The 26,275-nt window shown below is 55.3% G+C and overlaps 2 protein-coding genes across 4 annotated transcripts; both read right to left on the minus strand.

The window, feature by feature from the left end:
- Positions 1 to 1,581: 1,581 nt before the first annotated feature.
- TGFB1 (transforming growth factor beta 1) lies at positions 1,582 to 15,446 on the minus strand. 2 transcript variants are annotated; one of them, XM_080827702.1, is made up of 7 exons: positions 14,323 to 15,446; positions 11,143 to 11,303; positions 9,795 to 9,912; positions 8,204 to 8,281; positions 7,851 to 7,998; positions 2,294 to 2,447; positions 1,582 to 1,869 (listed from the first exon to the last, which is right to left on the minus strand). In XM_080827702.1, the coding sequence occupies exons 1-7, from the start codon at positions 14,675 to 14,677 to the stop codon at positions 1,711 to 1,713; spliced, it is 1,173 nt and encodes a 390-aa protein (XP_080683828.1). In that variant the 5' UTR covers positions 14,678 to 15,446; the 3' UTR covers positions 1,582 to 1,710. The 2 variants fall into 2 exon arrangements, with proteins under 2 accessions (XP_080683828.1, XP_080683827.1); XM_080827701.1 differs by having other exon boundaries at positions 7,851 to 8,001; positions 14,323 to 14,822.
- Positions 15,447 to 16,210: 764 nt separating this feature from the next.
- B9D2 (B9 domain containing 2) lies at positions 16,211 to 22,686 on the minus strand. 2 transcript variants are annotated; one of them, XM_080827704.1, is made up of 4 exons: positions 22,498 to 22,686; positions 21,921 to 22,012; positions 19,197 to 19,322; positions 16,211 to 16,815 (listed from the first exon to the last, which is right to left on the minus strand). In XM_080827704.1, the coding sequence occupies exons 2-4, from the start codon at positions 22,006 to 22,008 to the stop codon at positions 16,502 to 16,504; spliced, it is 528 nt and encodes a 175-aa protein (XP_080683830.1). In that variant the 5' UTR covers positions 22,009 to 22,012; positions 22,498 to 22,686; the 3' UTR covers positions 16,211 to 16,501. The 2 variants fall into 2 exon arrangements, with proteins under 2 accessions (XP_080683830.1, XP_080683829.1); XM_080827703.1 differs by having other exon boundaries at positions 22,434 to 22,659.
- Between the last annotated feature and the right edge of the window lie 3,589 nt (positions 22,687 to 26,275).

A 26,275-nucleotide genomic window follows, 5' to 3' on the forward strand; every position in this document is an offset into this window, starting at 1 on the left:
CTGCGAGTCTGCACAAAGGAGGCCGGTGAAAATGGCAGCATGTCCTTACACAGTGACCCCACCTAGAGCCATCCCTGGGCCAGGAGCAGGTCAGGGCCCAGCCTTGGGAAGGGCAAGAGAGCATAGGGGGATAGAGGGGACCAAAACCTGGGACGAAGAGGGGAAACAGGAGGGGCCGAGAAGGAGGAAGCAGGGGAGAGTTCATGGGCAAGACCAGAGCAGATGGGAAGAAAGAGGGCAGCCAACGGGGAGCTACTCTGGCTCAAGCCCCTAGCATTGCTCACTTGGACAAATGGTCTCCCTGCAGCTCCCCTCACCCCCGTTCAGTGTACTCAACCATCAGCCAGAGGGACCCTCTGAGCACTGAAGTCGACTCACACTCCTCTTCTGCTCCAAACCCTGACAGGGCTCCCATCGCCCTGCCCTCAGAGCACAAGTTCCCACAGACTCCCACAGGCCCAGTGTGGACGGGGAAGCAGTGCCCGTGCCGAGGTTATGGGCCTAGATCCTCAACTCTAGCTGACTGGGCTTCAATCCCAGCTCTGCCATGTGGTAGCTGTGTGACCTTAACTGAAGTAACTAAACCTCTCTGTGCCTCGGTCTTCCCATCTGTAAAGGGGGGAAACAAAGGATCTCTATAGCAGGAGCTGGCCAACTGTTTCTATAAAGGGCTAGATAGTAACTATTTGTGACTCTGCATTATAGTTTCTACTCAGCTATGCCCTTTGTAGCACCAAAACAGCCCCAGGTGATCCCCAAAGGAATGAGCGTGGCGGCTGTGCTCCAATAAAACTTTATTTTACAGACACAGGCAGCGGGCCAGAATTGGCCTGTGGGCGGTAATTTGCCAACCCCTGCTCTGCTGGGCTGCGGGGAGAATTCGGCGAGCTCCTACAGCCATACCTGGCAGGGGAAATACCATTACTCTCTGGCCCATGAGCCTTAATCAACTGAGTCAGCTCCCAGTCCCCTTGTCCCTCCCTTCCAACCACATTGGCCTTTTCTCTGTGTCACTCACTCCAACTTCATCCTCATGGCCAGGCTGTGCCTAGGTCTTCCTACCCGGAACACTCTTCCCCAGGGCTCCCCCAGACTGCCTTCTTGACTTTCTTCAAGTCCCAGATGCTGCCTCCTCCAAGGAGCCTTCCCTCTTCCCCTAAACCATCTCTCACTCTATCCTGCTTTCCTTTCTTAGCGTCACTTCCCGCATCTGTCTCCTCCCCAGAAAGTAGGCTCCTGGTGGGCGGGAACTATCCCCTTAACCTCTCTGGGCTCTGGCTTCCTCAACTTTAAAGTAAATGTTATCTCCGATGACACTGTATCTCAGAGTTTTGTTACGGTGAGTACATTAGTTAATCAATATAAGGCATTTGGAACAGGGCACGAGGTGCTCAATAAATAAATCTAGCCTCGCAGGGAGTACTTGGAACTTAAGGAGGGCTCAGCAGGTGTTTGTGGGAGGAAATGAATGGTGGAGAGAGCGAAAGAGGGAGCAGATGGAGCGGGAATCCGGGAACGTTGGCAGTGTTGGGAGGGAGACCCCCGTCAGGGACCCAACGACACGCACAGAGACGACCCCAATCCTCTCTCCACCTTTAATGGCTCCCAGGGGGGCCTGGGGCGTGGTGTCCTTAAATACAGCCCGGCGCAGCGGGCAGGGGCGGGGCCGGGCCTGCCGGGTGGGCGGGGCCTGCCAGGCGGGGCGGGGCCTCAGCTGCATTTGCAGGAGCGCACGATCATGTTGGACAGCTGCTCCACCTTGGGCTTGCGGCCCACGTAGTACACGATGGGTAGGGGCTCCAGCGCTTGTGGCACACAGCACGGCGCCGCCGACGCGCCAGGATTGTGCTGGTTGTACAGGGCCAGGACCTGCGGGCGGGGTCGGGGTCAGGGTCGGGGGTGGGGGGCGTGGGCAGGGTGCCCCCACCCTCGCCCACCTCTCCCCCTCTCCCTCTCTCTCATCTCCGTCTGTTGTATTCTCAGTCTCAGTCTCTTGCCTTGTCTTCAGTCTCCATCTCGGCAGCGGTCTGTGGACTCTGGCCTTTTCTCGCATACTGACTCTACCCTCCTCCGGTGTTGCCCAGTCCCTGTGTCTCCCTGGGTCTCCCCCTGTGCCCAGTCTCTCTACCAGCTATGACCCAGTCTCCTCCCATCTCTGCACCGCCCCCTCTGATCTCCCCCTGTCTCTACTTCTCAGCTGGCCCATTCTTCTCTGATTTTACCTGTTCGTCTCCCTCCACTCCCTTGGTCCCTTTTCCCCCCCAGCCCATCCCCTGCCCCAGGCCAGACGCACCTTGCTGTACTGCGTGTCCAGGCTCCAAATGTAGGGGCAGGGCCCCAGGCAGAAGTTGGCATGGTAGCCCTTGGGCTCGTGGATCCACTTCCAGCCCAGATCCTTGCGGAAGTCAATATAGAGCTGCCGCACGCAGCAGTTCTTCTCCGTGGAGCTGCAGGCGGGAGGGAGGAGGCGGGGTCAGGGGCAGCGGCTGCAAGGGCCAAGGGGGGCGGGTTGCAGGGTGGAGGGCGGGGGACACCCTGGTCGCCCCCAGCACAGTCCCCATCTCAGTGTCCCTTGCATCGCCTGTGACAGTAAAAGGAATACCTGTGATAGCAACCGTAGGCACTAACACCGATAAAGCACTCCAGCTAGTCAAGCCCTGTGCTAAGGGCATCACAGTAAACCTTATCTCCCACCAGGCTCCGAACAAGCGTGCAAGAAGTCAAATGACCATCCACATGCACTAAGTTCTATGTGTGCACCACATGTTTGTTGAGCCGCTATCCTGTGCTCGGCTGGGATGTACTAGGGACTCAGCATGAACGACACAGACAGAAATCTCTGCCTTCTGGGGCCACATGCTAGAGACTGTCATGTTGCTCCTCGGCTCTGAACATGACTCAAACGTCACTAGGGGCAAATGCCCAACTCCTCACCAGGAATCCCAAGATGCTGCCTGGCCAGCTGATCGCAACTTCCTCCCCGCTCTCCCTGACTCCAGCCACACTAGCATCCTCCCTGTTCCTCAAACACAGTCCTGTCCCAGGACTTTTGCACTTGCTCTTCCCTCTTCCTGACTTGCTATTCTCACAGATACCCACTCTGGCTCGGTCCTTCACTTCATTTAAATGTATGCTCAGATGTCCTTTAGGCAGGGGCCTTACCTCCTAGGACACTGGCTGACATGCAGCAAGTGCTCAATTGATATCCAAAACACCTATCCAAATGATCACGAATTCCACTCAGTGTAATAATAATTACATTTCAGTTATGCAAGAAAATATGGCAATGTCTATATTTGAAGTGGGACAAATTTTTTAAAAACAGATTTTATTTTTAAGTAATCTCCACCCAACGTGGGGCTCAAACTCATAACCCCGAGATCAAGAGTCGCACACTGTCCTGACTGAGCCAGCCAAGTAGGGGTGCCAAGTGGGAGAAATCTTAATACTTGTTGAAGCTGGGTGAGAATTCATGGGACTTCTTTATACTATATCTTCGTTGCTTTTGTCCACATTTCAAATTTTCCATAATAGAAGAAAATTTTAACCAAAATAGGAAGATAGTCTCCAATATCTAGTTTTTTGTTTTGTTTTTTTTTTCCTCTCCTCTTCCTCTGATTTATTTTCCTTCTTAAAACTTATTGCCGGGGTGCCTGGGTGGCTCAGTGGGTTAAAGCCTCTGCCTTTGGCTCAGGTCATGATCCCAGGGTCCTGGGATGGAGCCCCGCATCGGGCTCTCTGCTCGGCAGGGAGACTGCTTCTCCCTCTCTCTCTGCCTGCCTCTCTGCCTACTCGTGATCTCTGTCTGTGAAATAAATAAATAAAATCTTTTAAAAAAAAAAACTTATTGCCACATGGGGTGCCTGGCTGGTTCAGTCAGGAGAGCATGCAACTCATGATCTTGGGGTTGTGAGTTCAAGCCCCCACTGGGTCTAGAGATTAAAATAAATATATGTTTGTATGTGTGTGTGTGTTAGGTTTTTAAAAAGCACATTGGAGAGTAGTGATGTATAATACTGTACAGCTCTGGGTTCATAATCTCTGTCCCAGGCTCAGAAAGCAAAAGCCAGTCCCCCCCAGCCGGGGGGCCCAGGCTCCTGCTTGTCTGGAGGGAACTGGGACATTTTATGCGCTGGCTTCTGGGGCCATGTCTGAGCTGGGCAGGGACCTTGGCTAAAAAGCTTGATTCATCAGCAGCCGAGAACGCTTTATATTCCAGGTTCATAACCTATGAAAGAAACACTAGGCAAAGCTACAAGGACGGTATGATCCAAATTCTGTTTTTGCGTGAAAGGACTGGAAGGAACTATATTCAAATGTTGACTTTTTTATATGTGGTGGTGTGATGGGTGAAACCTTTCTGTATTTTCCAAATTCTTTTTTTTTTTAATTTTCCAAATTCTTGACAGTGGGTGAGTTTTACTTTTTGAATAAGGAAGGGAGGGAAGAAGGAAGGAAGGAAAAGACAGGAGGAGAGAGAGGAAGGGAGAAAGAAGTGTGCAGCACCCTCTCCACATCCCCCCCTCCCCCCCCCCCCCCCCCGCCGAGGATTCTACAATTTGGGCAAAATAAAAAATATACGGAAGGGTGCCTGGATGGCTCATCTGGTTAAGCATCTGCCTTCGGTTCAGGTCATGTTCCCAGGGTCCTGGGATTAAGCCTGCTTCTCCCTCTCCCTCTGTCTGCCACTCCCCCTGCTTGTGCTCGCTCTCTCTCCCTCTCTCTCTGCCAAATAGATAAGTAAAATCTGTTTTTAAAAATATAGGGTTGGGGCACCTGGGTGGCTCAGTGGTTTAAGCCTCTGCCTTCAGCTCGGGTCATGATCTCAGGGTCCTGGGATTGAGCCCCACATCGGGCTCCCTGCTCTGCGGGGAGCCTGCCTCCCCCCCCCTCTCTCAGTCTGCCTCTCTGCCTACTTGTGATCTCTCCCTCTGTGTCAAGTGAATAAATAGATTCTCTTTAAAATATATATATATATATATATATATATAGGGTTATGTATAAGTGTTTCAAAGACTGTCTCTAGAAGGAGACACAGAGACAATAAAGCCGGCTGCCTCCTCCTCAGAGAGGGGGTCAGAGCTGGAGGGTCTCTGAGTATTCTATCTGGGTTTGGTCCACGTGCAGGTATTTACCTAGCCAGAAATTAATCAAGAGGAAACGAGTTCATCTCAAAACGCTGGGAGGCAGACCTTATTACTATTCCCATTGGAAGGGTGAAGAAACTGAGGCCCGGAGAAGGAGTGCCGCTGCTCCCGCACAGCGGGTAAGTGATGGAGCTTGGGGCCTGCTTCCCAGCCAGCCCTGTGCCACCCGGGAGCCTGAGCACGGCCATGTCAGCTCAGGCCGAGCAGGAAGAGGAGATGATACAGCATTTCGCTGGGGCAAGACAAACCCTCTCCAAAAGCCACAGAACCCTGAAAAGGGAGCTAGGAATCTGAGATCCCTATGAGCTCAGCCCAGTTCCTCCCCAGTCTGGTGGGGCCTCAGTTTCCCCATCTGTCCAAAGACCCAGGGGATGTTAGAGCAAATAAGGTGTTGTTAAGGGCCAAGGAGGCATCATGAAGTCCTTGTGTGGGTTCAGTGAGAGGCCTGAGCTCCCGAAACCATGGGCACATGCATGTGCATTTATAGACTTATTTCTGGGCAGACTGCCTGGCTTTCTACTTCTCAAGGGGGTCCCAAACTCAGAAAAGGGGAAGAACCCCTGTCCAGAATAATCTTTCACTTCTGGTTCAACTCTGACCAAGGGTTCTGATGTCCTAAGATTTGAATAGTCTGTGACTCTTAACACTCACCTGGGACGTTCTCCATATGCGGTCCCCACAGCAGCAGATGGACCATCTGTGAACTTGTGCAAAATGCAAATTCTCCCCCCACAACCGACCTACTGAGTCTGAAAACTGAGGGTTGGCTTGGGGCTGGGGGATGGCAGGCCATATTTAACAAGCCCGCAGATGACTCTGAGGCACTACGTAACCCATGTGTTCAGTAAGAGTTCAAGGCCTCTCGGAAAGTTTTTAAGTACAATCTATGGTCAGTGTGGGTTTGAACCCACGACCCGGAGATCAGCAGTCACATGCTCTACTGACTGGGCCAGCCAGGTGCCCCTCTTGCTAACCTCCTGCAGATTCCTTCTGCCGTCCAGTCAGGGCCTGAGAGGTAAAAGAAACCCACTTGGGGCCCCAGGACAGGCCAAAGGGCCTCACATCATTCTTGGATGCTGGGGAAGCGTTCAGGGAGGCTAGCTTCCGCAATCCCACATCATGGCCAAGTTCACTGTATCTCTGCCCCCTCTCACTTCCTCTCCCCGCACTGGATGATTTCGAAGCCCATGCCATCCAACATGACATCTCATCCACAGAAGTCTCCACACATATCTCCAAGAAACTCAGGACTATTTTAAAACATCACCACAATACCACATAAGAAAGATTCACAATGATTCCCTCATATCATCAAATATGTAGTCAGAGTTCATACTTCCCTGACTGTCTCACAAATGTCTTTTATTTTTACTCCTCTGCATTAGGATCCAAATAAGTTCTACCCATTGCAATTGGTTGATCTACCTCTTCAAATTCTTTTAGAAATCTACAGAATCATCTCTCTCCTTCCCCCTGCTCTGCCTTGTGTTTGTTGAAGAAAGCGGGTCAGGTTTCCCACTTTCTAACTGTGGCTGATTGCAAGCGCATGGTATTGTTTAAACTGTTTCCCTATCCCTGGGTTTCTGGAAAATTGGCAGTTGGATCCACCATCTCGATCAGTTGCACATTCAATGTTTTGGCCCAACTTCCTAGGTGACACTGTGTCCCTCCCTACAGAGCCTCACATGGCTGGCTGCCTCCCTTTGTAAGGTTATTAATGTTAGTAGCACTCAAGACCTCAATTCGTGCATTCATTCACAGGGTTGCTGGGCTGAAGCCTGGGTTTGGGAGCAGAACTGACTCTCCAGCAGGGAAACGGCATATAAGAAAGAGCAGATGTACCATCAGAATATTAAGCAGGGGAGGGACAAGGTCAGGTTATCATTCTAACTCTGCAACATCCAACTCTGAATGTCCACATTCTAAGGAATCCAACTTTTTGACTTTCTTAGACTGTAGTACTCGAGCATCTCAAGGTTCTCACACTCCACTGGCATTTCCAACTTGCTGGGATTGCTACATTCCCACTCTCTGGGGTCCTGCCATTCATGGGTTCCACCATTTCGATATAGCATCGAAGCATCCCACAATCCGGAGCCCATCACTCAAGAGGTCCAAGCTGCCACTTCCTAAGATCCCAGCCTTGCCAGATTCTACCATGCCAACACTGAGCCACAACACTCTAGGATCCACTCTGGCTTTCTCCAACCCCAACATCTGTGGATGCTGGTATTTTAACACAGGCTTCCCCCATCGTGATCCCAATATTCAAGGACTCCAGTCTGCCATGGCATAAGGAATCCAACATGCACCTTCTTCCAATTCTGAATTCCCAAATTCTAGGATCCCAACATTCCTGGAGTCTAGCGTTCTCAGATGTCATTCACACGGAATCCTAGTGTCCTAGACTCAACCTTCTAGATCCGCAACCTGCCACCACTGAATTCCCACACGCTCGTGTCCCTCATTTCAACAGCCTGATTCCAGCCCACCACCAAGAAGACAAAGTGACCTCAACATTCTAGGGCTCCCAGGGCACCCATCCCAGCATTCGAGCACTCCCAGTGCTTATCTTTTGAGCCTCCCAGGCCAGAGGAGAGGCCAGGCCACGCGTAGCCAAGTGCCCAAGGGAGAGCACCTGGTCAGCAGCCAACCATCATGTCCCCCAGCCTAGGAACCCCCAGTCGAAGGCAGAAAGGTCACCTGAAGCAGTAGTTGGTGTCCAGGGCCCTGCGGTGCCGGGAGGTGTGCAGGTGCTGGGCCCTCTCCAGTGGGGTGGCCATGAGGAGTAGGAAGGGCCGGTTCATGCCGTGAATGGTGGCCAGGTCACCTCGGCGGCTGGAACTGAGCCCTGCTTTGGTTTGGAGGGGCCGGGGGTGGGGGAAGCAGAGACACACACTCTCAGATAGATGAACCGGAGCAGGGGCGGGGGAGGAAGACGCACGCACTCACGCACGCGCGCGCGCGCGCGCACACACACACACACACACACACACACACACACAGGCGCATGCGCGCTCGCCGCCATGAGGCCGGGCCAGGGAGATGGGCCTCACCGTTGATGTCCACTTGGAGTGTGTTATCTTTGCTGTCACAGGAACAGTGGGCACTGAGGCGAAAGCCCTCTACTTCCTCTGCGGGAGTGGAGAGAGGGAAGGCAGTGTGAGGTATGGCTCACCCCGAAGCTGCCGGGGGCTGGAGCAACGCTGGTTGAGGAGGGTAGGGGCTCCTGCCTGCCTTCCTCTTCCCCATCTACCCTCTCCCTGCATCCTCTTGCTTCCTCCTCTTCCTCTTTCAGGCCTCAGCTCAGTGGTCACCTCCTCCAAGAGGCCCTCCAGGACACAGGTCCCTCCCCCACAGTGACATCACTTTATTTTCTCCATAGTACTTACCCTCCCTGACATTTGTGTTTGGCTATTTATCTCCCCCATTGTTCCCTCAGTGGAAAGCAGCATACATGGGGGCAGGGATGCCTGTTTTCTCCTTCCCTGCTGGGCCTAGCCCACAGTCATAAAAACATCTACTGAGGGGCCCTGTTCTAAACACTCTGTGAACATGGGAGCATTATCTCCTTCAACCCTCATCAAAGCTCCTCTTTTGCAGACATGGAGGCTGAGCCCCACGGAGGGGAGAGGACTTGCCCCAAGTGGGAAAATGTAGCGCTGGGAGGCAAACCCACAGGGCCGCTGTGGGAAAAAGTTTTCTTGAATGAATGGGTGACTTTCTAAGCTCCTCCTAGGTGCTCGGCCCCATGCTGTGTGTTCTAGATTCGGCAGTGACCGAGGCTGGCCTTTGTCCAGCTGCACAGGACATTACTCCCAGCTCCCACCTGCTCTTGAGCCCCCATCTTTCAACACCTGGCCGAACCACCACTTATCCCACAAGTCTCAACACTATCACTTTCCCCCAGGAATCCCTCCCAGAACCCTCTGATGGGTCCAGGTGCCTGAGCACCTCCCCGCCCCCACACTGCTCCTTCCGGTTATCACCGCCTTCTCCGGCTTTGGCAAGGCTTTCTAGATGTCTGGAAGTGACTGTGGGCCCCTCGAGGGCAGGATCGAGAAGTGGTCTTAGTTGCCACTGCATCCCCAGCGTCAAGAGGGAGATTAGGAAAAGGAACGTGGGCACCATGGACTCCAATGGGCAGGACAGACACAGTCCTCTGACCAGTCCTCTTACAGACAGATCAGATGTGTCAGGCACTCCCTGGACTCAGGGACTGCCTCAAACGCTCTTGCCCCTCCTTCTTTTTCTGGCTGATTCCACTCATCCCTCAAATATCAGCTCCGATGTCCCCTCCTCCAGGAAGCCCTCCTTGACCCGAGGCTGAGTCAGATATCTCTTCTGGGCTCCCCAGGCCAGCCCTACCCAGTTTTCAGGTCTTTCTCCCCTTCTCCCACCCCAACAATGGACCAAGGGCTCTGAGAGGGTAAGGATGGGGCTCTTTGGGTCACTGCTGCATCCCCAGCATCCCCCAGCGTTAGGCAGGTGGTCAGAAAATGGATTAAGCGGGAATCACTCAGGTTTTTGAGGGTCTGGGAGGAAGGCCAGGTCTTGGCTCCCTGGCACCAACATGGGGCAGCAGCTGGTAGGCAATGAGATGGCTCCCATTACAAAATAGGGGTGGGGCAAAGAAGCCATCCTCACCTCCGTGGCTCAGCCACTGCCGCACGACTCCAGTGACATCGAAGGACAGCCATTCTGGCGTGTCGCTGGGCGCCAGCAGCCGGTTGCTGAGGTAGCGCCAGGAATCATTGCTGTATTTCTAGGAGATGATGAATGTGAGGGGAGGGAGACAGTGAGTAGATGGTTCTCCACACCCCCCAAATGCATTGACTGTACCCCCACTCCTTCTGTTCCACCAAACAGGCCTCCAGAGAGTCCCTCAGATGGTCCCCTCCCAGACAGCCACACTGTGGGGCCCTGCAGGAACCACTACCCAGAACAGCCCTGGGAGGAGAGTAGGGACACCCCGGGGCCAGGGAGGGCTCAAGGCACTCGGATGGCTCAGCCTCTGCCCCCAGCCCAGGCCTGAGTTCTCTCACTGGTGAAATGCCAGGCCCCCTTCAGCTTGGACAACCCACCACGCTAAGATCATCTGCAGACATCCTGAGGTCCACAGAGCAAGCCTACAATTCTGCAAAGCTGACGCCCTGACTTCTGAGAGGCTGTAACTTTCTAGGGGCTTCCGTTAGAAGTCATTCCAGAACTCCAGTGCTCGGGAGCACCCCTAGAATTACACACTCAATGAGCCTGAGAAGTCCGAGGACACCAAACTCCTACATGCCCAGGAGTGGGACACACCCCAAACCCAGATGCTGCTGATGCCTCCGAAACCCTGTGTGGGGATCCTCTGGCGGCCGGGCAGAACACTCCAGGCGCTGGCTTTGCAAAGCTGAATTCTCCAGACTCCAAGAAGTTTTGACAATAGACCACATTCCTTTGTTGTAAGAGTCTACCGCCCACCGTTAAACCTCATGTTCCATAAGACGTGGATTCTAGGTCACGTAACCTTCTGGAGACTCCAGCCCTTCCAGGGGCCCCAATCTTCCCAGAGACTCAAAATCTTCTAAAACAGAGCTATCCAAAGGAACTTTCTCTGACGATGGAAATATTCTTTATCTGTGGCATCCAAAATAGCAGCCGCTAACCACATGTGACTATGGAGTACTTGAAATATGGCCAGTGAGCCTGACGAACTGAATTTTTTTCTTTTATTTCATTTTAGTCAACTTAAATGGCCATGTGTGGCTAGTGGCTACCCTATTGGACAGAACCGGCCCAGAGCCTGCGACCTTTCAAGCTCCCAGCCTTGTGGGTGTTTAATACCCTAGGGGTGCTAGGAGTCTGCAAGTTTCCAAGAGCCCTACGATTCCACTGGGCGTGCGCCTCGGTTCTCCAAAAGTTTGTCTCTGTGGACCTGGCAGCCACTAGCCACCCGGACGCCCACCTCGGTCCCAGCGCGCAGGCGCGGTCTGGCCCCCCTGCCCCGCACCTGGTACAGCTCCACGTGCTGCTCCACTTTTAACTTGAGCCTCAGCAGGCGCAACTCTGCCCGGGAGAGCAGGACGGGCTCGGGCACCGCTTCTCGGAGCTCCGATGTGTTGAAGAGCATATATATGCTGTGCGGGCTTCTCTTGATTTTGTCATAGATTCCTAGGCAGGAGAAGCAGAGGGTGGGGGGGGGGCGGGATAGGGATGTCAGAGGTTTGGCGAGGAAACGGCAGGCACACCCCAAGTCTAAGGGCTCCAGGGCTGACAACCGTGGCTGGGAATCCGACTGTGACACTTTTGGGCTGTGGGGCTTGGGCAAATGGCTTGCCCTCTCTGGGTTTGTCTCCTTACTCTGTAAAACGGGGTCTGACCCCTTCTCACCCATCGTGGGTAGTGTCCCCTCAGTATATGTGGCAGTAGGGGGCCCCTGTGCTTGCTCAGTCCTCCACTTGGAGCCTCAGGTGCAAATTAGGATCAAGAGCATTTGGATCAGCCTTGGCCTCTCCTGCCTTGGCTCGGTGACTTTGGGCAAGTCCCATTCCTTCCCGGAGCCTCACTTTCCTGCTATTGTTTAGGAACCGGCAACCACATGGAGCACCCTAAATCCCAATCAGGATCTCCTCATGGACGGCTGTGTAACTTTGGGCCAGGGAATTCCACCCTCTGAGCCAGACCCTCATCTGCAGAACGACCGACCACAGGGTTATGTGAGGTAAGTGAGACAGCACAGGTAAGGCGTGCAGCAAAGCACGCATGGGGGGGAGGGGCATGCATATGTTAAAGAGCGCTCACTATTTGCCAGGTGCTATTCACAACCCTTTACAAGGGTTACGAGGGTTTAAACCTCACAACCACCCCACAAGGAAAAGACGATTATTATACCCATTTTAGAGCTGGGAAGCAGGTCATTTGCCCCAGGCCGACAGAAGCAGGGAGCTACAGAGCTGGGATTCAAACTTAAGCGGTCTGGTCCCCAAAACTGCGCTCTTAACCCCTGGGCTATGCTGCCTCCCTGCTATTTTGACATTATTATTATTATTACTATTATTATTAGTAGTATTAATTCCTTCCTCTCTTCTCTCCCTCCCTCAGCTGGTTAGATAACGCAAAGTTCATTCTAGGTAGGAATGGCTTTAAGCAGGGAGGAAGAAAGTTAGTTAGGAAGAGTGTTTTGTAGTCTCGGAGAAGTCTGGGATGAGTGGGCAGGCCGTGACCTTCTGGATGGACTGGGGCACATGCTTTAGGCCCCTGCAGTAGGGGTGCAGAAATGGTGGAGACAGGATCTGATGAGAAAGGGCAGAGGAAGCTCCTTCCATGGGCCCCTGCCTCTACTCCTCCCTACTCTAGCTAGGCCAGCCCCTGTCGCCCACGAAGAAGCCCTATCTTGACCAAGGGTTACTCAGCAAACCCCAAAGGAAGGGTAGGGCAGGAGCATTGAAGGGGATAGGGGTGACGGATGGGGAGGAAGGGGCAGGACCGGTCAGAAGGAGAGATGGAGACACGAGGAGCAGGGCGTGGAGGAAAGAGGGAGAAAGAGGGAGGAAACAGAAACGGGGAGACCCATGCATGGGGATGTGGGAGAGGTGGAAGGCAGAGATGGGGCACACACACACACGGGAAGAGGAACATAGGGTTTGGGGGCGAGATGGAGGCTGACTGGGAGGGGAGACGAGGATGGAAGGTTTGGTGTTAAAGAAATCTCCACAAGGAGGGCGAAGCGACCACGGAAAAGGTGAGGCCGAGAGGTGGGTGGGGAGAGGCGTCATCCAGCTGGAGCTGCCAACTAGGCGCGCGCAAGGCCCGGGGACCCACAGGTGCACCACCCAAGACCGAAAGGGCAAACGGAGCCGTCCCCGCGTGGGCGCCCGAGGGGGGTCGGTGGGCGGGCCCAGCGGCAGCCCCGCCCCGACCTGAAGAGGGCGGGAGGCGCCACCGCCGCGAGGGCGGGGACCCGACCTGCCCCGTCTCGCCCCAGGCTCCGCGCGCGATCCCCGCCCCCCGGGCACGGGAAGGAAAGGGAAGGGAGGGCGAGGCGGCCGGACGCTGGGGTTTCCCCAGCCTCTCCGAGAGGAACTGGGACTCTGGGGTTCAGACTCTCCCGCTTCAGCTCTGCAGGGTCCTCCTCCCCCGCGCTTCCGAGAGGGCAGGCTCCTCCCTTCGCGCGTGGCACCCACGTGGGGCTCCCTTACCCTTACCCCGACCCAGTCAGTTTTCTCACCCCGATCTTGCAGAGTCGCACCCACCCACCTCTAGGGCTCGACTCCTCACTCAGCCCACTCCCTCCCCTCCCGCGACGTGGGGGGCTTGCTGCTCCCAGGACGGCACTGTTTATAGCTCTCTATACTCCCTATCGGTCCCCCCTTTCTCGTGCTTGTCTCCCCCCTCTCTATACCCCTTCTAAAACCCAGCATTCTAGATGTCTTGGGGGCTCGCTTCCCCCGCTGAACCTGCTCCGCTCACGTCCCTATGCCAAATACTCGGGGCACCTCGCGCGTATCCCCAGCGTCCCCCAAGGGTCTCCGCTGCTCTCCCGCTCTGACCTCCCCCCACCCCCGACCTCGGGTCCACTTATTCCCCGCATTCATCAGCCCCCTCGCCGCCTCTCTGTGGGCCCTCCCCCAATCCCGCCTGTTCGCGCAAGCTTTAAGCGGGGCCACACTCCACTTTCCCGGCACCTCTGGGGTTCGCTTCACTTAGTTTTTCTGTTCTTGAATTTTCTCGCCTCGTGACCCCTGAGCTCTGGGTCAGCTTTCCCCACTGCCTCTCCTTTCTCAAATGTTGGGCTCTTCCCTTCTCCCAAAGCGGGCTCCCTCCCTGCAGCCCTCACCCCACGACCCCCCACACTCTAGTGCCGGGTAGAGAGGGAAGTCTTTCTACCCTTCCACCCCCCAATCGCTTCTCCCCCTCTAGGGGACTGCCTCCACGATCCTGCATGTTCCCATGGTCTCTTCTAGAAGCGGTCCCCTTCGCTCACTATCTCCTCGTCTTCAAGGCCGGATACCTGGGAGCTAGAGAGCTCAGTCCTATCCTCTTTGAGACCCCCCGCCCGCGTTCCCGACAACCCCGGGGGTCCTCTTCCTCTAGCCAGTTTCCTCTGCCAGTAATTTCCTCCCCCGTGACCCCTGCACTCCGGCGCCCCCTGGGGGCTCCCCTCCAGGGTCCCCGGCCCCTCTGAGCTCACTGTTGGTGGTTTCCACCATTAGCACGCGGGTGACCTCCTTGGCGTAGTAGTCCGCCTCAGGCTCGGGCTCCGGCTCGGCGCTCTCCCCGGCCACCCGGTCGCGAGTACTGTTGTACAGGGCGAGCACAGCCTCGGGCAGCGGACCGGGCGGAACCTCCCCCTGGCTCGGGGGGCTGGCGAGCCGCAGCTTGGACAGGATCTGGCCGCGGATGGCCTCGATGCGCTTCCGCTTCACCAGTTCCATGTCGATGGTCTTGCAGGTGGACAGTCCGGCGGCCGGCCGGCCAGGCGTCAGCACTAGTAGCCACAGCAGTGGCAGCAGCAGCGGCAGCAGCCGCAGCCCGGTGGGCGGCATGGGGGAGGCAGCGCCCCCGGCACTGCCGAGAGCGTGAGCCGGACTGGGGTGGGAAAAGGGAGGCCCCGCCCCTACAGGGGCTGGGGGGGTCTCCCGAAGAAAGGTAGGAGGGTCGGGGTGGGGTGGGGGGCTTGATGCCCTCAGGGAGAACGGAGCGGAGGTGGAGGGGAGGCTCTGATGGGTGGTTTCTCGGTATCCCAAGGAAAAAACCGAGATGGGCGAGATCTGGTACCAGAGGTGGGTGGTCTTGAGGAGGGGAGTTGAGGCAGGTCTGAGAGATATCCCGTCTCCCGGATTCCGGAGGAGAAGGGTCCTTGGATGCGCGGGGGCTCAGGAGAGAGGCTGGGGGTGGGGGCGCGGCGTGCAGGGGGGTGCGCCCGAGGTCTGGGGTCAAGTCTTCGCGGGAGTCCGGGCTGGCGGTTCCTGAGGGCTGGTCCGGAATGGGGGAGCCTGGGGGACGCCGTGGAGGGGGCAGCGGGGAGCAAGCGTCCGAGGCGTTGGTGGGGGCGGTCTGGGGGTCCCCGAGTCCTGCCTCCTGGCAGGGCAGCGCCGCGCCAATCGGTCCCCGCGCCTCCGGCTCCCAGCGGCAGCGGAAAAGTCTCAAAACTTTTTTTCCTCTTCTCCCAACCAGCTCGTCCCTCCTCCCGCTCCTCCTCCCCCTCCTCCCCGCAGTGGCGGCGGCGGCGGCGGGGGCGGCGGCGGCTCGTCTCAGACTCTGGGGCCTCGGGCTGCTCCTCGGCGGCTCCTTCCTCCGCTCCCGGCCGAGGCCAGCCCGCGGGCGGCTCCGAGCCGGGGGGGTGCCCCGGAGGGGGCGTCCCCCCTGCCCCCGGCCGGGGGCCTCGCTGTCTGACGGATCCGCGGCGGGAGGAGGGGGTGGGACGGCCCGGGGCGCGAAGGGCGGCGGCGGCGGCGGCGGCAGCGGCGGGGACCGGCTGGGACGGCGGGGGGTTTTGAAGCCGCCCCGGCCCCACCCAGGAAGCGCGCGGGGCGGGGGCGGCCCCCAGGGGGAGGACATGGGGGGGCCGGGCCACCGTCCTCATCTCGCGTGGGCGGGCTCCGAGGGGGGTCCCTTAAGCCCCGGGGGGAGGGGGCGGGCACCCCGGCTCCGCCCCGCGAACGGGGTGCTGCCTCCTGGCGGCCGAGGGCGACCAAAGCGGGCAGATGGGTTGCGTGTGGCTCTGAGGGCTGCGCGGGGTCACGGAGAGAATGAAGACCTGGCGGGGCGGGGGGGGGGGGGCGCTCACTCAGAGGTTGGGGACACTGGGTCGGGGGGATCAGAGGTCGGGGACCCCAGCGGACAGAGAGTGGGAGGCTGAGGAAGAGGGCCAGCCAGAAGATGGGGTCCCAGTGGGGAGAGGGGCACAAGAGGGAGAAGCCCCAAGGAGAGGGGCACCCAGAGTGGGGAGGGGGCAGAGGCTGAGGCAGAGGATGGGGGAAGTGGGTGTGTCAGGTGGTGAGGGCCTGAAGGAGGGTGTCAGTGGGAGGATAGAGCACAGGACATCTGACCGAAGAAGGAAGTCAGGAAAGCATCCACACCTGTAAGAACTGCTCTCCTTTATTGAGCACTTCCATGGGCAAAGCAGTCTTTCTTCACCCAGCACCCTGCGACCCCACACACTTACTGCCCGCCTTTTACAGATGGGGAAACTGGACCTGAAGGGGCAGCCATGGGGCCCGAGGTGCTCGCCAGGACAGAAGCCATGCCAACTGTTGGCTGGGGTCAGATCCGACAGTGTCCAGAGCCCGCGCTTCTGGGCACTGGGCCATCCCGGCCCTGGGCAGGTCAGCAGGGGTGTGGGTACCCGCCTGTCCTTGGAGGCACCATCAGCACTCCACGCCGTAGCGGTCGAAGTGGCGCAGCAGCAGTCCCAGCTCCAGGCGCACGATGCCACCCGCCGCTGTGTGCAGGCGGTAGCGGTCAGCCCCGCTGTAGATGGCGTCCCCGTGCAGCAGCTGAGGGCCGCCACCCACGAAGGCCCGCGCCAGCTGCTCCCGCCAGCTGCCCAGGGGCCGCCATGTGGGGCAGTCCAGCTGGTGGGTGCCTGGACTGCTGGGCACGTGGCAAAAGCCATAGCCCGCAAGCTGACAGCGGCCGAAGCTGTCCTGCGACCACACCTGGAGATGGAGCCGGGGCCAGCCTGCAGGATGGTGTGGGGGGGGAGGAAAGGAGCGATGGTGTAGATGGTATAGCTCGGTCTCCCCGGCCCTGGTCCCCACCTCCTTGATCTCCACAGGCCCGGCCCCCTCCCCACTGGCTGTCTGCACCAGCCTTCTCTCTAGGAGCCCATTCACAAGGCAGCCAAAGGGGTCCTTCTGAATCTGTTCTTCCCCTGCTAAAAACCCTTCTGTGGCTCCCCAGTGCCCTCAGCTTAAGTCCAACCTCAACATTCTGAATTGGGCCTCAGCTGACATCCCTCTCTGTAGCCTCCTCTTCTGTGTCCCCCAATCAGGGCAGCGCAGTCCCCAGGTGAGCACTTTGGGCCTAGTCCTGGACACCTCCCTCTTCCTTCACCATGTCCCACTCTGTGCGCTCTGGGCCCAGGACCAGCCTTCTTACACCTTCCATCTGGGGGTTGGAAGCATCGTTCTCCCACTTCCCTAGGTTTCTCAATGTCCTTAGAACATGAGGTTCAGCTCCTCAACCTGGTAGGCAAAGCCCTTGGAGATCTGGCCCCGTTTCACCCTCCTTTCTGTGCCCCTCTGGGCTAGGCCCTATTCTGGAAGCTGGGGACACAGTGGTGAACGGAGCAGACAAAAATTCCTGACATCCTAGACAACGAATGTAGTAAATAAGCAAATTATAGGGTATGTCAGATGGTGATCACCGCTCTGGAGAAAAATAAAGCTGGGTATGGTGGGGGTAGGGATGCAGTTTTAGAAAGGGGTGAGCAAGGGAAGCTTCACTGAGAAGGTGACATGTGGGCGAATGCCTAAAGGAGGGAAGGGAGTGGGCCATGTAGACGGATATCTAGGGAAGAACGCCCCAGGAGAGGGAATAGCCAGTGCAAAGGCCCTGAGGTGGGAGCCGCTTGATGGGGGCAGCGTGGCTGGAGCAGACTGAGAGAGGGAGTGGGAGAGGCGGGGGCACAGCAGATTGAGCAGGGCCTTAAGGATCCACGATAAGGCTTTGGCTTTTACCCTCAGTAAGATGGGGACCATAGAGGGTTCTGCATAGAGAAGGAATGGGACCCAACTTGGGTGTTCATAGAGAGACCCACTCTGGGGGCAGGGTGGGAGCACAGAGAAGAGGTGGCTATCACTGTCCAAGAGAGAGGTAAGAGGTGAGGCTGGGAAGACTAGGGGGCCCAGGGAGAGAAGTGGGGGGATTTAGGATACACTTCAAAGGTAAAACCAAAGGGATTTCCCGATGGGCAGAATGGGGGTTGAGGAAAGAGGAGGCAAGAATGGGGCCCACACTAGAGGATGTGGGGTCTGTAGAGCTGGAGGACAGGCTGCCTGTCTCATACTCCAGTCCGTCCCCCACAGACAGCCAGAAGGATCTTTTAAAATTGAGATCTGACTCGTGAGTCACGTGTTGTGGCTCCCTGGTGCCTTCAGGACATGGCCTCAGCTCTATGGCCTGTCTCCCTCACCCCTGGCCCTCCTCCTGTTTACCCCTGATCCTCCAAATGCCCCCGGCTCACTCTCCCCTTTGGGCCTTTCACACACACAGCTCTCTGCCTAGAACCCGCTTCCACCCCTCCACCTTATCAGCTCCTACTAGCCCTTCATGGCAAAGTTCAAACATCCCCTCTTCCAGGAAGCTCTCCCTGAACTCCCTGGCAGTCAGGCATCTCCTCTGGGGCTCCCCTACCCTCTAGGATCCCCCCCCCCAATCCCAGATCTGCCCACTCTGGGCTGCCCTGTCCGGGGACAGCTCTGTCTCTCCCAAGGAGATGGTGAACCCCGTGAGGACAGGGCTGGGGAGGGGTGGTGTGCTGTCTCAATCACCAACATTTCCCCGTCATCACCCAACACAGGCGGGGCACAGGGCAGACACTTGGTCAATATTATTTATATTGTTGAAATACATGTCATGTTTACCTGGGCTATTTCCTAGAATCCACTCCTCTCCAGTGATCTAAATTTTCCACAAGAAAAGGTTTTCTGATACCCTTCCTCCCCCGCATACTCATTTCCCCTGCGAGCAGCTGAGCAGAGACTGCAGAACAGAAGGGCTGCAGGCCCTGCCTCTCTCCCTCACAGCCCCCACCCAGCCTCCTCCTGATTGAAGACTCCTGTTTGTCTCTTTGAAAGCCACCTCCCTTCTCTCCCTGGTCCCCACCTTCCCACCTTCCCCCCTCCCCCTGCAGCCCTGGCCTCTGGCCTAGTCCTACATACTCCAGAGCCAGCCTGCAGAGGCCCCAGCTCAGCCTCTCCGGGGCCAGGTTTGGCCAGGAAAGGGACCCAAAGGGCGTAGGGAACAGGGATGGGGCTTGGTGTGCCCAAGTGCAGCAGCTTTGGGTGCTGCTAGTCCCCCTCCCCTCAGTCTGCTCCAGGGCTCATGCTGGGAACCCACCTTGGAGGCCTTTGGTGGCGAAGTGCAGGTCGATGGGGTGGGACCAGTAGGCCATGTCCCCTACTTGGGGGGTGTCCACCTGCGTTTGGCCCTCCCGCACACCTGACAGGAGCTTCCATGCCGCCCCTGCAGGGAGGGGTGGGAAGCAGACATCAGGAAGGGGAGGCCACTGGGGCTGGAGGACCCTGGCTCTCCCTGGCAGTTGTGGGGGGGGGGGGTCAGGGGTTACAAAGTGTGGACTCAAGAGCCAAATGTCTGGGTTCAGATCCTGGTACTACTTTGTCCCGCCTGTGCAACCTCGGGCGAGTTACCTGTCTCTGCCTTGGTCTCCCCTTCCGTAAAATGGGTGCATAAAAACACATTCCTCTTGTGAAAAGATTGAACGAGCCAATATACAGAAAGCCCTTGGGACAGGGAGTGCTGGTTAAGTGCTGGATAGCATTTTGTGGCTCTTCTCAGCCCATGTTAGGCCTCTTCCAAGGACTAAGATGGGGCCGAGGGTGTCCTTCAAGAGCTCAAGCACATGGTGAAAGGTACATAATAATAGCAATAGACGGGGCTGATAATAATAGTGACAGAAAGCCAGATGCTGTGCTCCTGGCTTAGCCATGAATTCATTTAATCTGCCCTCTGGGACTTTTACCACCCACCCCCCAACTTTAGACTCCCTTCAGGAGCCTACAAGGCCCTGCATGGCCTGGCCTGTGCCCCAGTCCTCAACTCACCTCCTACCACTCTCCCCATCCCTCACCACCCTTGAGCCTCACTGGCATGATGTCTATTCCCCTCCTCAGAGCCTTTGCACTCGCTTTGGCCTCTGCCCAGAAAGCTCTGCTCCTGGATGTGCCCGTGCCTGGTTTTTTCTCATCCTTCAGGGATGAGCTCAAGTGTGCTGCCTCTCACAGATGGGTGCTCCCTCATCCTCTTATCCGAACGCTAGTCCCTGGCATGTCATCTCTCCTTTCTTCCAGTAGTGACCACTGTCAGTGATCCCTGTGCTCATTTCCTTACCTGCTTTTTAAAAAATTTCTGTCCCTCTATTTGGGAGCCCCGGGAGACCACGCCTCTTGCACACTGCTGAGTCCCCAGGACCTCAAACTCTGATCTCAGTCCACAAAAGGTGCTCAATAAATGTTTGCTGGACAAATAAGTGCTCATAGGAGGTGGGTGCTAATATAATCCCCATTTTACAGGTAAAGAAACGGACTCTGAGAAGGGAAGTCACTTGGCCATTTATTCTATTAACATTTACTGAACACCTGCTGTGTGCCAAGCACAGTTGCCCATGCTGGGCACAGCAGGAACATGGCTGACTACTGTCCCATGGTGGCGCTGGACTCAAACTGTGCTGACTACAGGGCCCAAGCCCTTGATCTGGCTGCTCCTGAGCTCTCTGCTGGAATAACTGTCCCCCTACCAAGGGGCCCCTGAACTACTAACAATCATGTTAGTTATTGCTCCCTCCTGGGCCAGGTGAGGAAAGTACCAGGCCCTGAGTCAGGCTCTTCACGTAAGATTTGTCAGCACCCCCTCTGAAAGACAAATATTCCCACTTTACAGATGAGGAAAAATGAGACTCCAAGAGGGGACAGCACCCGGCCAGGGTCTCAGAGCAGGTGAGTGGTAGGGTCCAGATTGGAAACTAAGTCTGACTAGAGCCTGCCTCTTATCAGACCTCCCTCCCCCTTCCCCAGAGATCTCAGCCACCATCCTACCCTCCATTGATATCGCAAAGGACCCAGGACCTCCAGAGATGACAATGGCAAAAGCCACTCATTTTGTGAGCGTTTCCTCTCTGTGGGACAGCACACGCAAGGCTTTACTACGAACCCCATCTAGTTCCTACAAGCCAAGCAAACACTTATTGCACCAGGCCCTCTTCTCAGTGCTGTTGATACTCATTTAGTCCTCAAGACAAGCCCATGAACCAAGCACTGTTATTATTCCCATTGTACAGACAGGGAAATCAAGGCAAAGACGAGGGCCAGAGGCCACATAATTAATATGCGGTTTTGAACACAGGCAGTCTGCTCTTAACCTCAACACTCTGCTGCCTCTTAGTTGCTGTTAGCTTCATTTTTAGACAAGGAAACACAAAGGTCAAGTCCAAAACCCATCAATCACTAGGTGAGGAAGTTAGTATTTGAGCCCAGAGCTGGTGGCCTATGGCCCTACCCGTTACACTGGTTGCTATGCTGCCTCTGGTGGGGAGACATGAAAATTGGGGTCTCCGCAGTCCCTCCTAGTCCTGTGTGGATGAACATGGATGACTGATCGGAATGGGTTCCTCCATTCTCATAGAGAATTAAAAATTAAAATTAAAACAGAGGGTGGCCTCTCCTCTGTAAATCTGGGATGGAAACCCATTTCAGAGTCAGAACTCCATAAAGCAAAGAATGAAGATAGGGGAGGGACCCGGGGCACCACTAAGTTCAGTGGGGTTAGGCTGGTTAGTGTTTTGAGAATTGGGAGTGTGTGTGTGTGTGTGGGGGTGTCTAACCCCATATCTTCGGGGGCTGTGTGTTCAGAGAGGAGCCAGAGTCCTCAGAGAGATGGGATGGGAAGAACAATGCCTGATTCACATTGTCAGAGTGTGGCCATGGCTGGGAGTCCCGGGAGCCAATGGAAGATGAGGATCAGGAACTAGGCCAGGGGGTGAAGGAAGGAGGGTAGAAACTCTGGTCTGGGGGTATGGATGGGGGAATGAACCAGGCCCCGGAATACCTGTGTGGACGCCCCACTTGCAGAAGAGGCTACTTTCCGAGAAACCGGTGGCCCCCATGATCTGCCCGATCACGTGCACCTCAGCCATGGCCCTAAGGGAAAAATGTAATCACAGCCCTAGGAAGTCAGTGTACTGTTACCTCCAACTTGACAAATGGGGAAACTGAGGCCTACCAAGTCAAGGGGCAGTACTAGCATTCCCAGCTAGTTTCGTCAAACTACTGAGGTTGCAGTCTTAACCGCGATCCTGACCGCCTCCCCAGGAGAGCCCCGGAAAAATGAGTGGGGTGGGGTGAGAGCTGGGTGAGGAGCTGGCGACTAAGCACACGACACTAAAACGTCTTCCTTCTGCTCAGCGCGGAGGAAAACCCCGCCCCAAGTGTCCGTGGCCCCACCCACAAGCATAAAGCCCCGCCTCTTCGCGTCCCACCGCCGAGTGGCAAGAAGCGCATGCGTCTTCAGTCCAGGGCGGCTTTAGCCCCGCCTTTAAGCCCGCGCATGCGTTACTCCTACCTCAGAGCACCTAACGGTTAGGTGGGGCGAAGAGGCGGCGGGGATTGCAGTTCATGGGCCTGACCTGTCCCTGTCTCCACGGACGCCGACTTCCTAGGCTCGACTCGCGCTTCTCCCAGGATCTTCCTGGCAGCGGGAGACCCGAGGCGCGGACCCTTCCGAGGCTGCGCCGGCCTTCGAGCTCCCAGGTTGTTGCTGAGGAAACAGCAGCCTCCTCTCCTAGTCTGGCACCCGCCCTGCCATCCGCTAATTGGCCCTAGCGGCGGGCGGGGGCGGGGCCAATATGTGATGGACGTTTTCTCTCCCCTCTCCATTTTGGGAAAAGCGTCTTTCCCAGCCCGACTCGTGGTTCCGCCATTTGGGGCGTGGTCGGGCAGCTGCCATCTTGAGTGTGGCTGAAGAAGTTTGCGCGCCAACTGTTTCTCGGGGACGCCTTTCTTACAAAATAAGCGGAGCCCTCCACGCTGCGAGCCTCCTGAAACTCTCTTCCAGCCGGGACCACAAATCAGAGATTTGAGCCAGGACCGAGGGGGAAGCTCCCTATGGTCATTGCGTGCATCCCGAGGTCTTATCATGAGAAAAAATCCTTCCTTCTTGAGAGAGACTCGAGTTTGGGAGGGGGGTTTCCTTCCTTTTTTCGGTTTCCCGTGGCTCCTCAAGTGATGATAAATGCAACTTCCTTCTCCATACCTCCCAGTTCACTATTAGTACTGATTCTGAGCAAAGGGGGAGCGTGGGGGAAGGGGTAAGAGAAATGAGGAACTGAGGCCCCTTTATCTGCAGAAAATCTGGTTGTTGAAGGCTGGCCCTGCCAGTAACTTGTCCTGTGACCCTGTACGGCTCCAGGTCTCAGTTAATGCATCTGTGTGATGGGTGCAAGTAGCGACTGACTCAGGCGCTGCCTGTGATTTCTTGAACACTGCACCTTCCCCACCTTCTAAAACCACTTGAACCCTAGTCTGTATTTTCCACATTTTCCTATTTTTTAGCAAAGTAGGGAAAAAATGTTCAAAATTACAAGGAGGGGACATTTTAATAGGATAGTATTTATATAAATAATTCAATAGGATTACTTTTCACTAAGAGATCTTTTTTTAAGCTACCATTTAGCGAGTATTTTTTTGTGCCAGACCCTGTAAGCTGATCGTTTTTTCATGATTTTGTTTAATCCTCAGACATCCCGCAGAGTGGTTAATATTATCAGCTTTCTTTAAGATGAAGAAATTAGGGCAAAATCATTTACCTTAAACCAGATTAACTATAGTTCTGTCTAACTCTATCCCTAAACCTTGTGTACTTTTCTTTTTTTTTTTTTTTTTTAAGATTTTATTTATTTGACAGACAGAGATCACAAGTGGGGGTGGTGGTGGGAGGGTGGAAAGCAGGCTCCCCGCTGAGCAGAGAGCCTGATACTGGGTTCCATCCCAGGACCCTGAGATCATGACCTGAGCTGAAGGCAGAGGCTTAACCTACTGAGCCACCCAGGCACCCCCTTGTATAATTTTTTTTAAAAGATTTTATTTATCTGTCAGCGAAAGAGAGACGAGAGCACAAGTAGGGGGAGCAGCTGGCCCGGGGAGAAGCAGGTTCCCCATTGAACAAGATGCCCATTGTGGAACTCAATCCCAGTACCCTGAGATCATGACTGGAGCTGAAGGCAGATGCTTAACCGACTGGGCCACTCTGTTGTCCCTAAACCATATGTTCTTAACCTCTCTGCTGTCCTTCCTTTCTTGAATGCATGTCTTTCAGTATTTAAAGGAATATGGAGGTTGCGCATGGGTGTCATCCAAGACTCCGTCACGTACTACATCTAAACGGTCAAGTCAATGCTCCTTCATTTTTTTAAAAAGATTTATTTGTTTGAGAGAGAGGGGGAGAGAGAGAGAATTCCAGGCCAATTCCGTGCTGAGTGAGGAGCCAGAGGACCCTGAGATCATGACCTGAGTCATGAGTCAGACCCAAGAGCCGGAGGCTTAACCTACTTGCCACCCAGGCAACACCCCCGCCCCCCCCCCACCACAGTGCTCCTTCTTAAATATTTTCTCTTTAATTGGTTTTCTCCCTACTGATTGATATTAGTGATTACAAAAATGGTTCCCAGGTCAACTACCAGGATTCAAGCCTTGGCTCGGCCCCTTTTGTGTGACCAATAACCTCTTTGCACCTTGGTTTTCTTTTCCATAACGTGAGGACGAATGATAGGACCCACCTTGTTGGACTGTTGTCAGGACTGGATGATTTAATATCATCCAAGCTGTTTCAGACTATGCCCACAGACTTTTTTCTTTCTTCCTTCCTTCCTTTCTTTCTTTTTAAGTAAGTGCTATGCCCAGCTGTGGGGCTCGGACTCATGACCTGGAGATCAAGAGTGGCATGCCCTTGAGGTGCCTGGGTGGCTCAGTGGGTTAAAGCCTCTGCCTTCAGTTCAGGTCCAGATCCCGGGGGCCTGGGATAGAGCCCCGAATCCGGCTCTCTGCTCAGCGGGGAGCCTGTACCCCACCCCCGGCCTGCCTCTCTGCCTGCTTGTGATCTCTCTGTCAAATAAAAAAAAAAAAGAGTGGCATGCCCTTCCGACTGAGCCCACCAGGCACCCCTGTCCACAGGTTCTTTGATATGCCTTTTATTATTATTATTTTTAAATTACTCATTATTATTATTTTAGTTTTTATTTCTTTAATCTCCACACCCGAGGTGGGGCCTGAACTCAGTCCTAAGATCAAGAATCTCATGCTCCAGGGGGCGCCTGGGTGGCTCAGTGCGTTAAGCCTCTGCCTTTGGCTCAGGTCATGATCCCAGGGTCCTGGAATCGAGCCCCGCATCGGGCTCCCTGCTGAGCAGGAAGCCTGCTTCTCTCTCTCCCACAAACCCGGGCTTGTGTTGTCTCTCTCTCTGTCAAATAAATAAGTAAAATCTTAAAAAAAAAAAAAAAAAAGGAATCTGGTGCTCTTCTGACTGAGCCGGCCAGGGGCCCCTGATATGCCTTCTTTCAATACATGGAAGGGAATTCCTTTCGCCCTTGATTACAGGCTGCACTTAAAAACTTGATTCTGGCCAATAGAATATGGCATAGGGGTTGCTGTGTGACTTCCAGGACTAGGTCATAAAAGGCTTTGAAGCCTCCTTCTTGCTTTTTCTCCTGGGTGGCTCCCTGGGAGGGAGGTCAGCAGCTATGTTGTGACAGCCGAAAAGCAGCCAGTGGAGAGACCCAGATGGGGAAGAACTGAGGCCTCCTGCCAACACCCAGCGCCAGGCGAAAGATCCATGTTGGAAGCAGATCTTCCAACCCGTCAGATCTTCAGATGACTGCTGCTCTGGCCAGCATGAGACACCTGGGGCCAGAACCACCCAGCCAAGCAGCTGCCAGATCCTTGACCAGCAGAAACTATGTCGGATGGTAATGTTTGTTTTAAGCAACAAGGTTTTGGGGAATGACTTGTTATGGTGTAATAGATCACTGATACATATATGTAATAAATCTAGGACGGTGCCTGGCAAATAGGAAGAATGATTTTTTAACCCTTTTTTTAAAAAAAAAAGATTTTATTGGGGCACCTGAGTGGCTCAGTGGGTTAAGCCTCTGCCTTCGGCTCAGGTCACGATCTCAGGGTCCTGGGATCGAGTCTCGCATCAGGCTCTTTGCTCAGCGGGGACCCTGCTTCCTCCTCTCTCTCTCTCTCTGCCTGCCTCGCTGCCTGCTTGTGATCTCTGTCTGTCAAATAAATAAAATCTTAAAAAAAAAGATTTAATTTATTTATTTGACAGAGAGAGATCACAAGTAGGCAGAGAGGCAGGCAGAGAGAGGAGAAAGCAGGCTCCCTGCTGAGCAGAGAGCCGAATGT

The sequence above is a fragment of the Martes martes genome, assembly GCF_963455335.1.
Source record: "Martes martes genome assembly, chromosome: 17".
Taxonomy (NCBI): Eukaryota; Metazoa; Chordata; class Mammalia; order Carnivora; family Mustelidae; genus Martes; species Martes martes.